Source organism: Oncorhynchus kisutch, linkage group LG3 (genome assembly GCF_002021735.2).
Source record: "Oncorhynchus kisutch isolate 150728-3 linkage group LG3, Okis_V2, whole genome shotgun sequence".
In the NCBI taxonomy this organism is placed as follows: domain Eukaryota; kingdom Metazoa; phylum Chordata; class Actinopteri; order Salmoniformes; family Salmonidae; genus Oncorhynchus; species Oncorhynchus kisutch.
Genome location: NC_034176.2, coordinates 45,807,486 through 45,824,272, shown reverse-complemented (window position 1 = coordinate 45,824,272; position 16,787 = coordinate 45,807,486). Strand labels below are relative to the sequence as shown.

Genomic DNA, 16,787 nt, shown 5'->3' with positions numbered 1-16,787 from the left:
ATACAAAGCTTTTTACAATTTCAGTTTTATCCTACAGAAAAGATAGAACAAATGTTATAGTTAAACTCAAATATACTGATTAATTAAAATAATTTATGGACAAAAAAAAGTATTATATTTATATATAATATTTATATTTATATATATTATGAATAGAAATGGAGGAGTTTTATGTCACATTTGCAGTTATCGAAAATATATAGGAATATCTGTTCAATCTAAACTTAAACCATCTGATTGCAGAAAAAATGAAGGTGGCAAATGGAAAAGGGAGAAGGTAGGGAACTTGTTTGCCTGTCATATATTAAAGATAGAAATTGGCTGAAAGGAACTGGCATAAATATAAAAATACACCAGTTTCATTTGAGGACATAATATTGACCACTGTGCCATACAGGTTGCAAAATAAATGGGAAGAGATTTTCAATGTACCAATTCCATGGCATTTGGTTTAAAGAACTGGTACAAAAAACTACACTTGATTCAACACTTAGAGTTTTTCAATTTAAATTATTATATAGAATTGTTGCCGCCAATATATTATATATTTATATAATATGGGGCATACAACAATCTCAGATCTGTAGATTTTGCTGCGAAGAGACCGAATCAATAGATCATTTATTCTGTCACTCAGAAACTTATTCCAATGTCTGTCTGCAAGCTGAAAATATTTGCACTGTAATTATGTGGACCTAATTCAGATGTCATAACAAGATGCCCAGGGCTTCAGGCCTCCTCCTCAAACCTCTCTCGCTCTCTCCCCACCCGCAAAATGTCAGTCCCATCTTGCACCATAGGTTACTCTTGTCTGTCCATCACGCATGTAAAGAACTAGCTTTCCTGCTCTGTCTGCGCTGATTGGTGAAGTAATGTAATGAGCTCAATGTTTAAAACAATAATGATTTCACAGGTTAAAAAGGAACAGAAAGGAACAATATATACCAATATATAACAATATAGCACTTTTTGGGGGGTCGAACGAGTTCAGAATTGTATTTTTCTGGTCAGAACAGTGGAATGGAATGAAAAGAATAGTGTTTCTGTTCAGAACGAAACAATTGGAAAATAATTTCACTTACAACCCTTGGTTTAAACTGTCCAGTCCAGCAGACGAACAGCTAATGTCAGCTGCCACATGTCAGGGGTAGTGAGGTGGGGCTGTTGGCACAGCCCGCAGCCAATCCGAGAGCTTGTTTATTGATGTGAAGACTGGACAGTGTTGCAGGAGGTCAGCTATTGGGCCAATATATTCTCAATGGGAATATGAGACACTGTTTAGGAGATGATAGAGATTGGTGATGAGAGTGTGCGTGATGGTGGTGTGTGTGCTGTTTCAGAATCACCTGCAATACAGTTGTAGTAGGATGACCTGTACTTAGGCCTATTTGTGTCATTATCTGGGTGTAAAATGACTGACTGACTGGGAGAAAATGGCCAAATTGTATCATCTCCCCATATGCTTCTTATGGCTATTGTGTCTTGGCATAATGAAAATGACAAGTGGTCATATTTTGGTTTGGTATTCCTTGAAACCCATGTCAATCTGGTGGAATATGAGATGTGGTGATGTGTTTGATACAAGTGTGTGTGTTTAATGTATTCCTTTATTGTTGCAGTCATGCCATAACATAGTCTTCTCCTCTTTCTTCTCCTTTCCTCAGTGACATGATGAGTCGGAGATAGTCAGTCTTCCCTCCCACACTCAAGCATGCAAAAACCTCAGACAGAGAGCACCAAAATAATGTTTACACACACTCAATATCATAGACTTACTCACAGTATCAGACATGCATGCCCACACACAGAAACACACACAAATGTATGCACACAAGGGCAATGTCACACTTTCTGTCTCGCTCTCATTCACTCTCACATGCGCATGTACGCATGAACACACACACGCACAGAGTTCATCGATCGCTGTGGGGTTTTTGGGCAGCAGCGAGGTCGTTTCTGTGGATTTTTCTCACCCAGTGAACACATTGCTCATGGTCTCTTCTCCCCTCCATCCCCTCAGGACCTGTCCTCCACCTCCTTCTCTCCTCCTCTCCCTCTCCTCTCATCTCTTATTTACTCTGCTGCATCACAGAAAGGGAAGGCTGGGTGGATATAGGCTAGCTGCTTCACGGCAAAACAGAAAACAGCTACAGCTACTATGGTGACAGAGAGGCAGAGATGTACTGGAAGAGCCTAGCTTACGGTTGACCGTAGTTTAACCGAAACACACACGGTTCATATAAAATTCAGCTCGCTATGTTATCTGTTTTTTTGGTGTGGAAATCTTGACCCTGCCCAGCACACCTAACCCACACTCTCAATGTACTGTCAGTCCAAAGACAAACCCATCCTGAATGTGACATTCGTCTGACATTTTACTGTATGTCTACTAGGGATGCAACGGTACAGTGGGCCCACGGTTCAGTATGTATCACGGTTTGTGGGCCATGGCCCGGTTTCGGTATCTTTATATTGAAGAAAAGTGTGCGCTTGTATGACTCTCATACAGGGGATGAGTTTTTCAACACGTAGCTTTTCATCTCCTAATCCAGTACATAGTGAACCGTCACAGTGAGGTAGCTTCCCGTACATAGTGAACCGTCACAGTGAGGTAGCTTTGAGTTGCTCTGGAGGTCCAACTATCAGTGGAGAGAGCTAGATAGGGTGTCTGTGTCAATTTGTTTTCAATTTATCTCCGTGATGTTTCATAGAGTGTGGGAATTACTTTGGTGCTGACATGTGTGCTGGAGGGGACATTGTAGCGTGTCTCAATTTATTTCATCTGGTGACGAAATCCCGAGTCAGTAACCTCCGAATAGGGCTGCAAATCTTTGGCTATGAATACTCCCACTGCTTTCGTTATTTCTTTATGTTTTTCTGAATTTGTCGCAAATTGTTGTTGGAAGGCAGCAGCGAGTGATTGTTGTGTTTTCGCTAACGGGTGGACTCTCCTTGCTCCAACTCCACCTGCAAGGGATACGGCCGGGTGATGGCGACGTAAATGACACATCATGTTAGAAGTGTTTCCACTCGAGTACCCGACAGTGGCAAAGCAATGCTCGTAGACTGTACTTTGTTTGTTTACGGTCTTCTTAACCTCGTCATCGTATTGAACGCTGAATCCAAAATGTTCCCACATAGCGGGTTTGAAAGACGGCGGTGCCTCTTCAATTTTGCTTCTCTCTGTCTCGCTAGCGCTCACAATTGTCATGTTGGAGCTGAGCTGAGAGAATATTTGTTTTTAGTTTCCCCTCTCTTCATGGGGCCCCTTTAGGGAAGTTTCCTACTAAAATGTCATTGCAAATCTTCCATTGGTTGTTTAAGGGGGAGGGGGTTGCGCTCACTGCGGTTGCCACATTTTGAGACATTGCTGTGGAGTAAAGTTTGTCAGCCCTCAGGCGACCCCTAATGGCCTGGGGCCTCAAGCAGTTGCCTGCTAACCTGTTCACAAGCTGCGTGTATGGTTCTGTGGATCTGAATGTACAACGTGCGTGTAGTCTGCAGCGCAATAAACAAGTTTTGGAAATTCTAGGAAAATGACAGGTATATCGTAATTCTGCGGTTCTTCTGTGTGTATTAAATCAAAGGGTGCGTACCGAACGGTTCGACAACATACTGTGTACTGTTGCATCCCTAATGTCTACACACAAATACCTACTGTAGTAACACACATAGCACACACAAATAATTATATCATGTATTGGTAATCCTGTGGTCCTCAGTACATCGGGATTTAGGTAGCTGGTTTCCTAACAATTGTCTCTGTCTGTGGACTACAGATGTGGGATCTTAATTTGACCACTCTTTTGTTGCTAAGAATTTTTCTGCATAGCGGGAAATGCAAAATGTCAGGGTTGATTTGCCCTAACAAAAAATGCACCAAACCCTACAAAAAAACTCCTTAAAACTCCTTCATTATAATACACATAATAAATGTATGATATCACATAATAAATGTCCTGTTCCTGCAGGATTACTTTCCTGCTGTAGAAAACTGGCTTAAATTAAGATCCTACATCTGTATGGGCCATTTTGGAGTAAAACATGGACTATTATGAGATCAGATCTGTCTATTGATTGAACAAGCAGTTTGAGTCAATGTCTGTCTGCTACAGGTTTAGCTTTCATCGATTGACAGAAGGTGGTAAAAGACTAAATAAGATCTTCCCTGTCTGAGTGGAAGTGGGCAGTGGGTAGTAGGTACACAGTGCAATTGTATTTTAGCAGCGCTTATGTGAAGCGGCTTTGCTATTGGAAAAGACCAGCTAGAAAGAAAAAGACAGCTGTTATATAATAAATCAAATCACTTTATTTACGAGTGCTGGCTGTCTTTGGTTGGCTTGTTGCTGGTCGATGGCGAAGCTTTTGGGTACATCTCAATAGTCTCAACTCTCTTCATCTCCGAAACTCTTGGATGCATCTCAATAATCTAATACTCTCCTCTTCTGTTTTCCTTCATCTGCACTGATTTGATATGGTGGTTGCCTACACCACCAGCCTACACGTGTTTTCACCTGTCCAGTGCTTTCACTCTAATTAGGATGAAGGAAAGGAGATGAGAAAGAGACCGAAACTAAAACAGGAAATGCCCATGCTCAGGTCTGTTCAACGCTGGTCCGACCAATCTGAACCACCGCTTTTAATCATGGAAAGGCGACCGGAAACATGACCGAATACAAAGTGTAGCTATTCGCTCCGCAAGGAAATCAAACAAGATAAGCGTCAGTATAGAGACAAAGTAGAGTCGCAATTCAACGGCTCAGACACAAGACGTATGTGGCAGGGTCTAGAGTCAATCACAGATTACAAAAACAAAACCAGCCCTGTCGTGGACACCGGCGTCTTGCTCCCAGACAAACTAAACAACTTCTTTGCTCGCTTTGAGCCAATACAGTGCCACTGACACAGTCCGCTACCAAAACTTGCGGGCTCTCCTTCACCGCAGCCAATGTGAGTAAAACATTTCAATGTGTTAACCCTCGCAAGACTGCAGGCCTAGACGGCATCCATAGACATGTCCTCAGAGCATGCGCAGACCAGCTGGCTAGTGTGTCTACGGACATATTCAATCCATCCCTATCCCAGTCACCATTGTTCCTGTTCCCAAGAAAGGTAACTGAGCTAAACGACTATCGCCCCATAGCACTCACTTCTGTCATCATGAAGTGCTTTGAGAGACTAGTCAAGGATCATATCACCTCCACCCTACCTGAGACCCTAGACCCACTCCAATTTGCTTGACGCCCCAATAGGTCCACAGACGATGTAATCGCAATCACACTGCACACTGCCCTAACCCATCTGGACAAGAGGAATAATTATGTAAGAATGCTGTTCATCGATTACAGCTCAACATTTAACACCATAGTACCCTGCAAACTCGTCATTAAGCTTGAGACCCTGGGTTTCGACCCCGCCCTGTGCAACTGGGTCCTGGACTTTCTGATGGGCCACCTCCAGGTGGTGAGGGTAGGAAACAACATCTCCACCCCGCTGATCCTCAACACTGGGGCCCCACAAGGGTTCGTTCTCAGCCCTCTCCTGTACTCCCTGTTTACCCATGACTGTGTGGTCATGCACTCCTCCAACTCAATCATCAACTTTGCAGACAACACTACAGTGGTAGGCTTGATTACCAACAACGACGAGACAGTCTACAAGGAGGAGGTGAGGTCCCTCGGAGTGTGGTGTCAGAAAAATTACCTCACACTCAATGTCAGCTAAACAAAAGAGATGATTGTGGACTTCAGGAAACAGCAGAGGGATCACCCCCCTATCCACATCGACGGGACAGTAGTGGAGAAGGTGAAAAGTTTTAAGTTCCTTGGCGTACACATCATGGACAAAGTGAAATGGTCCACCCACACAGACAGTGTGGTGAAGAAGGCACAACAGCGACCTCAAGAGGCTGAAGAAATTTGGCTTGTCACCGAAAACACTTATGAACTTTTACAGATGCACAATCGAGAGCATCCTGTCGGGCTGTTTCTCCGCCTGGTACGGCAACTGCTCCGCCCACAACCGTAAGGCTCTCCAGAGGGTAGTGAGGTCTGCACAATGCATCACTGGGGGCAACCTACCTGCCCTCTAGGACACCTACACCACCCGATGTCACAGGAAGGCCAAAAAGATCATCAAGGACAACATCCACCCGAGCCACTGCCTGTTCACCCCGCGATCATCCAGAAGGCGAGGTCAGTACAGGTGCATCAAGGCTGGGAGACTGAAAAACAGCTTCTATCTCAAGGCCATCAGACTGTAAACAGCCATCACTAACAATGAGTGGCTGCTGCCAACATACTCATTTTTATGTATATACTGTACTCTATACCATCTACTGCATCTTGCCTATGCCGCACGGCCATCGCTCATCCATATATTTATATGTACATATTCTTATTTATTCATTTACACTTGTGTGTATAAGGTAGTTGTTGTGAAATTGTTAGATTACTTGTTAGATATTACTGCACGGTCAGAACTAGAAGCACAAGCATTTCGCTACACTCGCATTAACATCTGCTAACCATGTGTATGTGACCAATAAAATTTGATTTGATTTGATTTCTGATTATTGAGATACACCTTATATGTGTGACCTATTGCGAAGTGACTGTTCCAATTTGAATAGGTTTTGAATGTGATAGACTGTTGGACAGTGAGAAGGGGGTGTTGCTTAATATTCAAATGAGGGCCAGGAGGCCGGCCAATTGTGTGGAGTTCACCTCGAGGTGAAAGAACACTGGGATTCGAAATACAGACGGTATGATTTTCAATACCGTTTCTTATTTGGGGGGGTTGGGGGCTGCGGGGTGCATGCTATGTCACTGCTTATAGCTGTACGTTAAGTATAACTATTTAAAAAATGTAAGATGTGTCAAATAAATGATATCCAGCTCAGGGCTCCAGCTTTGCATTTGGTTTGCTAACTTGTTAGGTAACTGGCTAGATTTACGGGCTCTTGTGTGGCGCAGAGTATTGTGTATCACACCTTGCCGTGACTGGGAGTAGGGCAGTGCACAATTGGCCCAGTGTCGTCCGGATTATGGTTTGGCCGGTGTAAATAAGAATTTGTTCATAACTGGCTTGCTTGGTTAAATAATGGTTAAATAAAAAAATGTCAAGATCAAGCTTCTTCGTTACAGCAGAGAGCCTGTCTCTTTAGCTAACATTCCATTCCTTGTAATTGCCAAAGACACTGGCCTTTCTGTCATCTTCAAGTATGAACATTTTATCATTAATGGCCTTCGGAGAACAGAGGAGTTGATCCTGATTCGATAACCCTCACAGCTATCCTCCAATTCAAATGACTATCCAAATATTATACAATGGGTGGGGTGAGTCTAATCCTGAATGCTGATTGGTGTCTATTCCACATATTGCCACCGGCTTAATCTGTGACATTAAAATGCCCATTTACTTTGTTCCGTCTGACTGTGCAATCCACTGTCTTATCAGCTGACAGGCAATTTATACATTTGATCTCCACTATAAAAAGCATCTAGACATGATCTCAGATTTCATTTAGACTAACATTTAGTTTTCAACAGCGGAGATTCGTGTCGACCTTGCTGTCTGTCCCTCAAACATTTGCAACATTGCTTCAATATACAAATTCAATCTCCAGCTGTCGCATAGTAATGAACGTGTCGGGAGTCAGGATGAGCCATACTGGCAGGCAGGCAGCTTTTCTCAGCCAGTCAAAATCAGCATAATCTTTATGGATATAGAAAGAAATATCAATAGAAAACAGGTCAAACGAAACAAATTGCAGCTGGTTTGCAGTATTTGCAGCTTCAGTTTAAAGTGATTGTGTTAGCTAGCTGTGCTCCTCTGAACAATAGTGTCCTGACGAGGGAGCATTTTCTATACCAGGTAAAATTGTGCGTCATTAGCTCATTGTTAAATGTCACTTGAAAACAGCTTAAACAAATGCAAATGCAGCTACTTTGTTGTTGTTCTGGCTGTACTGTTTGAAGTAACTGTAGGTTAGCCGTAGTTGGCTATCTAGCAAGCAAGGAATAAGAACGTTGCCAGGCAGTATGGCAATAGAACATTTAGAATGAACGACTGGATCACCTCCATAGATATAGAGCAAAAAGCTTAACAAATGGGTCGCGAACTGATAGAACCAACAACATGCCGGCTTGGGTAGCAACCCTAGATTTGTGTTGGGACTATTTCTTGTGTAAGGATGAAATTGTATGAATTTTTTTTATTTTTTATGAATCATTATTTAAATATGTTGATAACCCATTGTATAAAAGTGATAATGCTCTCGAAGCCGGTGTTTAGAGGATACAGTATATTGGCATATTTTTCCGCGCCTAACAACACCCGTGCCAATATGTCCTCCAAACATCGATTTCTCGGGTATTATCCCCTAATTGGAACTATATAACTTTTTTTTCTCCACAGAACATGTTGGCATCCATTTTTTGTTTGTCCAGAGGAAACCAATCTGTCAAAATGTGCTAGCTCATGTCTAAATTCTCTTGCTTACCTAACAGTTAAATGTTTATTTTTAACTTTGTTACAATTATATTTTCGAGGCTCATGATGTTGTCATGGAAAATATGAATGTTATTTCCAACAACCAATGAGCAACCCCGCCATAAATCCATCTGCATATTGATCATTGAGATTGCCGAAAAGCCAGTTTCTTTGGCAATGACATGGAGTGGCAAGGAGTGGAATGTTAGCTAAAAAGACTGGTACCCAGACTAGAGACATTCAATCCCCTCCTGGATCAAGATCCCCGTTGCCCCAAAAATTTGTGGGGTGCACGTATACCCCGGTATGGTACAGAAACGGTATGACGATTTGAACATCTGTTTACCGCCAAACCCTAGTACAAGCTTACGTAACTTTTATGATAATCTCCAACTTGCATTCCATGGCAGTTAGTCAGTCACTAGGCAGTCTACATTTTGTCAACTCCACTGTTTTTAGGCCTGGGTCCCTCCCTCGTCCAAGCAGCCAGTGGCGCTGTACTAAAGAGATGCTGACCCACAAGTTGTATCCATTTGTTCTGTTACACTTATGTGCATTTGTGTATTACACCAAAATAAAGTGCCGTCAACGTATATAACTTTATATTGCATCTGTTACAGTATTCAGGCCTGTGTGTGTAAGTGTTTGTTATTCCCTCCTCAGATCACCAGAAGCTAGAGAGAGAGGCCCGTATTTGTCGCCTGCTCAAGCACTCCAACATCGGTGAGTCTTTCTGTAACTAACCAACGCACCAAAGCACTGTCCATCTACCTACACAGTATGCTGTAATATGCTGCTTCAATCTGCCATTTATCAATCTTCAATATATCTATATATATCTATATACATACATGTATACATATATTCTGCAATATAACGTTTGCTGATTCAACGATCTATCATCTATAATGAGTCTATATGAATCTCTAAGCCGGCACAAAGTTTTGATATCTGCGTCTTGTTTGACTATTCCACATTCAGTACCATGGCGACGGAAGGCTCAGGTTCCTGGGTCTGGCCTCGGTGCGTTTTGATTTATCCTTCCGTTGCCATGCATTATTACTGGCCAAGTATGAATAAAAGGCTTTTTAACGTGAGAGTGCCTTGAGTTGACATTTTTTGGGGAGTTTTTTGCCCCCTAATGCTTTTGCAGTGTTCGCACTACCTGATTGTTCGCACTTCTTCTTGTTGCTTGTTCCAAGTCATTCTTTATCCCCCTGTTTTCACATGAACGTACAGCTCTCGGACAGCTACTTTAGTATCAAAGAAGCACTCTTCCACTGTTTCATTGAGCCTTATACTGTACACTTTAATCCAAATGCCATGATGTGTTTGAAATCAGAAAGCTATTTGGAAAAAGTTTTTACTTGCAACGATCTTGATATGTGGTTGTCTTAGCTATTTTGGTTGACTGCACCGATTGCTGATTGATGCTCTGGATAAGAGTGTCTGCTAAATGACCAAATGTGAATGTATACAGATTTCATTTGACCCCTCCATGGCTTAGTTCTCCCTCTCTTTCTCTCTCTCTTTCAGTTCGTCTTCATGACAGTATATCAGAGGAAGGCTTCCACTATCTCCTATTTGACTTGTAAGTTCTCTCTCTCTCCTCTCCTTTTTTACAAATGTTTTACCTCTTTACACCTCTGTCATTTGTCTATCCACTCACTAAAATCCCCCTACTCTTTTACACTAGTCTCCTCTCTTATACCCTCCCTCGCTCTCTCCCATGAGATTCTGCCGGTTAACAGTACTAGTTCTAGTTTCCATGGTAACAGCTGGCACTGGGGATGCGAAGATGAGAGAGAGAGTAGGGTTGCCGAGGGTAACGGGAGTCCTGGTGTAGCAAGCCGGAGCGAGAGGTGCTTCAGACCTGACTGAGCGGAATGCTGATGAGCTGCTCTGATTGGTTAATGAGCTTGTCTCTGATTTGTTGACAGGGTGACTGGAGGGGAGCTGTTCGAGGACATCGTAGCCAGAGAGTACTACAGTGAGGCTGATGCCAGGTAAGACTGGCACATACAGTACATGTCTCTCTCTCTCCCTCTCTCTCTTTTTTTCATTCTTCTGCTCTCGCTCTCTCTTTTTCTCAGTTTCTCTCCCTCTTTCTCTCTCTTTCTTTCTCTATCGCTTTCTCACTCCATCTCCCTTTCTTGTTCTCCTTTCACTATCCCACTCTCCTTTTGCTTCTTCCATCCACTTCTGCCTTGTTTCTTGTCCACACCCTGAATCTTAATACACCAGTGTTTCGAAAACCAGAGGCGCAACATCGCTAGTCTTCCGGGGCCGCTTGCGAAATAGACTGCAGACTAGACCAGGGTTTGGGATTTGGCAAGTCAATGGGAGAAGTAAAACATCCGTACATAGTTGTTAATTTTCTCGTTTTTCTTTTTAACAAGTTTTCATTTTCAGCAACTTTATATCAAAGGAGTGTCTTTGATTTAACGGTTTGCACAAGCGCAGTTTGGGGCAACACGACTGTTAGACCCGGTGACGTGTTTCTGCACATGAGTTTAGCTAGCTAACGTCGCCATGACATCGCCTACAAGTGTGATCAGGGATTTGAGAGGCAGTTTTTCTGCCTATCTTCAAACTCTACTGTCTTTGTCAGTACTTTGAAGCAGCTTCCTATTCTCAGGTCTGACTGGTTTGATAAGGTGCAAGAGAAGCACTATTATCAAAGGCTCTGGGAAAGAGAAGTGGAATGTCATCGCTGTCAGATATCTAGCTATGCGATAATAAGCACATCGGACCAAGGGAAGGAAGCCAGTGGAGAGTATTGAAATTGACCCCATCTGTGTCTCAGTAGCCATACTGTCTAGTCCAGTCAGATATGAGCTATAAGCACTGATCTGGAGACGGATATTAGAACAGTGAAGCTATACACACCCTGTCCTTCTGCAGCCTCTCTCTGTGCTTCCTTTATCCTTCTCTCTCTCTCTCTCTCTCTCTCTCTCTCTCTCTCTCTCTCTCTCTCTCTCTCTCTCTCTCTCTCTCTCTCTCTCTCTCTCTCTCTCTCTCTCTCTCTCTCTCTCTCTCTCTCTCTCTCTCTCTCTCTTTACTTCTCCCTCTTTCGTTCTCTTTCACTTTCTGTCACTCATTTTCTCTCCCCCTGTCCCACATTCTCTCATTTTCTGTCATCTCTCTCTTCCTTTCACTGATGCAGTGTGGCTACCTCTACAGCTACCCTATCAGAGCAGTACTCCAGCACACATATACAAACAAACACACCACAGGGCAGGGTGGGGCAAGGTCACTGCCTTATCTCCAGTGAGTGTATTCTGCCAGTCTTTCACTCCTGATATTACAACCCCCCACACACAATGGCTGTTTGGAGGAGGCACATCACACACATTGGTTAGTGTGTGAATTGGTAAGGGAGAGTGTGTGTGTGTTTGGACCTGTGTGTGAAAGTTGGGGTGTGTGTGAAACAAAGTATGTGTAAAGACAAGTGTGCATCTGTCTATGCACTGAATGTCAATGTGTGAATATGGAGATGATGAGAGTAGGTGTGTGTGTCAGTCATCCAGGTCAGCCTTGCCCCCTGTTTCCTAGGAGACCAGCAATAACTGGGCCTTTTAATTAGCTGACATAATTAGTCACACACAAAAAAAATGTATAGCTTAAAATTGTAGATATATTTTTTCTGTCATGTGCTGGAGTTGCCATGGCAGAACACAAAACAGGACATGAATTGTTTTCTGGCATTAGACAGAAGCTAAATGTTTTCGACGTTGTTAGCTCAATGAATATGAATTCACCCAATATCAACTTTCTGTTTTCTGTCTTTCTGAGACAAGAGTGCGATTGTGGCTCCAACTGCTGACCCAGTCACATATATGGGCAGTGTGAAGAGTGTGACTGGGGTTTCTCTGTCCTCCATAGGACCTAGTAAACAGAGAAGTCCATGGGAGGGAGAGAGAGAGTCAAATGGCCATGGAATGTAATCAGAAAATTCCCCTCTACTCACGGATTAAAAAGCACTTAAATGTCCCCTTACGGCCTATCTAATACCGTCTCCAATAAACTCACTGAGCTGATCCATAACAGAGCATTATTCCAACCTAGGGTTGCAAAATCTGCGGAGCCACTGTAGGGGGGTCTGCAATTTGTTGGGGGGGGGGTTTATGTGAACATTTTTTATTTTATAAACCTCCCTAGCTGCAACAGAATACCATTTGTATGTCACTGCGTCCAGTATGAAGGAAGTTAGAGGTAGTTTCACGAGCAAATGCTAACTAGCAATGACTGGAAGTGTACAGGAACAGTTAGTCTGCTAGCTGTTCCTTGTTCATCCGACTCTGGGGAAGTACATACATGGCTTCATTTCCAAAATCTCGAACTATCCCTTTAATATGGAGGAAATTACAGTCGTTGGAGCCAATTACATAGTTGTTTCTGTGTAGAGAATTCTTAGGCCAGCCGTCTAAGTGCTAATTTTCGAGATGGAAAAACAGTTTGCCAATGTAAACCCACCAAAACCAGATAGAAAGCATGCAGAAAAGATATTGAACTATAACAGTACCAGTCAAAAGTTTGGACACGCCTACTCATTCAAGGGTTTTTCTTTATTTTGACTATTTTCTACATTGTAGAACAATAGTGAAGACCTCAAAAATATGAAATAACACGTGACCGACCGGCTCAAATCAGTCGTATGTAGGATAATTTGAAATTGTGTTTTTTACATTGGATAAAATTAGAGACTCCGAGCTACAAAATGGTATATCATACACTGCATTTGAGGAACAATGGGAAAATAATTATGCTTTGAAAGTTGATAAACTTGTAAACTCACTTTTGAGAAAATGGCCTTGAATGTTTTGGTACTACTTCTGGAGAGCCCTTTGTCAACACCAAATCAGCATCGTTCACACAGTCTTAAGTTTTAGCACCATCTATCTCTTTATGGGTAGATCCGAACGTTATGTACTAACAACAGCAGTCAAGCACCCAAGCTAACTTGCCAACTACTTCCAGACACAAATTAGAGAACAGCTCACTGAACATTACTCGTCCTAGCAGAGCTGGTTAGGCTGTTATGTTATCCAGAGCGTTGATGACTGCAACTGTGCTGTCAGATTGTCTGTTCAAAAAAACGCTCTGGCCGATGAGTAGGGTTGATTCGAACGTTCTGACCTCACAACGGCAGTCAAGCACCCCAAGCTAACTGGCTAACATCGGCTAGCTTGCTAGCTACTTCCAGACACACAATGAGAGAACACCACACTTTGACCATTTTACTCACCCTAGCAGAGCTGGTTCGGGTGTTTTCATGTTATCCAGAGCGTTGGTGACTGTAACTGTGCTGCTGGCAACAATTTAACTCTGATTGTTTCGCCGATGTTTACTGACACCGGAAAATTCAACGGGTGTTGAGCGTTCATAAATTCATCAGTTATCCTGCGCTTTGACACACTCAGGCCAGAGTCCTCTGAAATTGGAGTAGATGGCCAGACTGAATTTACGAACGCACCCGAAATGGTGACTTGCATAGTGTTGTCTTTTGTTTACCTAGCTAGCAAGGTAAACAATGAACCATAATCCCTACTCATGACATTACTACCCTTCATGAATCTGAAGGTAGCTAACCAACCAGGTTTAATGTTCATTAGCTAACATTAGGCTATAGCTAGCCAAGCAAATGGCTCTGAGATGTGAATAATAAGATCATACACGAAACGTTAGCTAGCGAGTCAGCCAGCTAACATTAGCTAGCTAGCTAACAGCATACTTTAACGTAAATGAAACCCCTTTCTGTCAATATTAGAAACATGTGATATCTGAAAATGTAGCTAGCTAGAATATCATTCTTGGATTGACGCGTCTCCTGTCAGATGCCATGGTTGCCCTTAGTTTGAAGATGTAATCCAGAGACCGGTGTTTTCTCCATCTTCTCCATCATCCAAAACTCGGTCCTCAGAAATTGGAGAGCAACACTTGCAGTTTTACTACACAATAAAAAATAAAAGCCACGTTAGACAGGATTACCTAGACATACTGACCAGCTCAAATAGACAGAAGCCTGCAATATGGCAGACAAATCCAAACTTATCTCTCAGCATTTCCAGCTCACTCATTATCTCAGCCAATCATGGCTTGTTCTGTGGCTAAACCAACTAGGCTCGTCATTTAAAAATGCTATTCGTATTTACAGGTGGCATACAAGTTTGTTATTGAAGGCACATGAAAGTTCACATGTTCGAGAAGGCATTTCTGCCCCCCAAAAAGTTTACATTCAAACTGCTCTCCTGTGAAGTAGTGACCCGTGACATACAGTGGGACAAAAAAGTATTTAGTCAGCCACCAATTGTGCAAGTTCTCCCACTTAAAAAGATGAGAGAGGCCTGTAATTTTCATCATAGGTACACTTCAACTATGACAGACAAAATGTGAGAAACAAATCCAGAAAATCATATTGTAGGATTTTAATGAATTTTTTTGGAAAATAAGTATTTGGTCAATAACAAAAGTTTATCTCAATACTTTGTTATATACCCTTTGTTGGCAATGACAGGGGTCAAACGTTTTCTGTAAGTCTTCACAAGGTTTTCACACACTGTTGCTGGTAGTTTGGCCTATTCCTCCATGCAGATCTCATCTAGAGCAGTGATGTTTTGGGGCTGTTGCTGGGCAACACGGACTGTCAACTCCCTCCAAAGATTTTCTATGGGGTTGAGATCTGGAGACTGGCTAGGCCACTCCAGGACCTTGAAATGCTTCTTACGAAGCCACTCCTTCGTTGCCCGGGCGGTGTGTTTGGGATCATTGTCATGCTGAAAGACCCAGCCACGTTTCATCTTCAATGCCTTTGCTGATGGAAGGAGGTTTTCACTCAAAATCTCACGATACATGGCCCCATTCATTCTTTCCTTTACACGGATCAGTCGTCCTGGTCCCTTTGCAGAAAAACAGCCCCAAAGCATGATGTTTCCACCCCCATGCTTCACAGTAGGTATGGTGTTCTTTGGATGCAACTCGGCATTCTTTGTCCTCCAAACACGACGAGTTGAGTTTTTACCAAAAAGTTATATGTTGGTTTCATCTGACCATATGACATTCTCCCAATCTTCTTATGGATCATCCAAATGCTCTCTAGCAAACTTAAGACGGGCTTGGACATGTACTGGCTTAAGCAGGGGGACACGTCTGGCACTGCAGGATTTGAGTCCCTGGCGGCGTAGTGTGTTACTGATGGTAGGCTTTGTTACTTTGGTCCCAGCTCTCTGCAGGTCATTCACTTGGTCCCACCGTGTGGTTCTGGGATTTTTGTGATCATTTTAGTGATTTTTGTGATCATTTTGACCCCATGGGGTGAGATCTTGCGTGGAGCCCCAGATCGAGGGAGATTATCAGTGGTCTTGTATGTCTTCCATTTCCTAATAATTGCTCCCACAGTTGATTTCTTCAAACCAAGCTGCTTACCTATTGCAGATTCAGTCTTCCCAGCCTGGTGCAGGTCTACAATTTTGACAGTCCGGCTCTTTGGTCTTGGCCATAGTGGAGTTTGGAGTGTGACTGTTTGAGGTTGTGGACAGGTGTCTTTTATACTGATAACAAGTTCAAACAGGTGCCATTAATACAGGTAACGAGTGGAGGACAGAGGAGCACTCTTAAAGAAGTACTGGTCTGTGAGAGCCAGAAATCTTGCTTGTTTGTAGGTGACCAAATACTTATTTTCCACCATAATTTGCAAATAAATGAATAAAAAATCCTACAATGTGATTTTCTGGATTTTATTTCTCATTTTGTCTATCATAGTTGAAGTGTATCTATGATGAAAATTACAGGCCTCTCATCTTTTTAAGTGGGAGAACTTGCACAATTGGTGGCTGACTAAATACTTTTTTACCCCACTGTATGCCTAGTTTCCTGAAACGGGTCACATATGGAGTCATGTAGTAACCAAAAAAGTGTTAAACAAATCTAAATATATTTCATATTTGAGATTCTTCAAAGTAGCCACCGTTTGCCTTGATGACAGCTTTGCACACCCTTGGCATTCTACAATGTAGAAAATAGTAGAAATAAAGAAAAACTCTTGAATGAGTAGGTGTGTCCAAACGTTTGACTGGTATTATATATATATATTTTTTATACCATCTTTGAGAATCATCAATCAAATAAAAGCTAGACCGTCAGGGAGAATCTGCTTTACAACAGCAACATGTTATTTACGCTGCCAGGAGACCTTTCTAGCTAATAGACCAAGTTAGAGTTTACACTTCCTCTTCACATGAACTGTTTGTTCCTGTGCAAGAACATTTTGAAATCCCCTGGTATAAACTACTTTA

General features: G+C 42.5%; 1 protein-coding gene across 49 annotated transcripts in view; it reads left to right on the top strand.

Moving 5' to 3' along the window:
• Positions 1-16,787, top strand: part of camk2b1 (calcium/calmodulin-dependent protein kinase (CaM kinase) II beta 1) — an 89,111-nt gene that overhangs the window by 19,663 nt on the left and 52,661 nt on the right. For 28 of the 49 annotated variants that reach the window (XR_004205840.1, XR_004205814.1, XR_004205810.1 and 25 more), the window contains exons 3-5: positions 9,157-9,216; positions 10,030-10,084; positions 10,434-10,499. Coding sequence is in view for 20 of the 49 variants with exons in the window: in XM_031807128.1 (XP_031662988.1) it covers positions 9,157-9,216; positions 10,030-10,084; positions 10,434-10,499 (181 nt within the window). In the remaining 29 variants the exon portion in view is untranslated. Of the gene's footprint in view, positions 1-9,156; positions 9,217-9,474; positions 9,517-10,029; positions 10,085-10,433; positions 10,500-16,787 lie in introns of all 49 variants that reach the window. The other 21 variants (XR_004205826.1, XR_004205842.1, XR_004205838.1 and 18 more) reach the window with 1 other exon arrangement.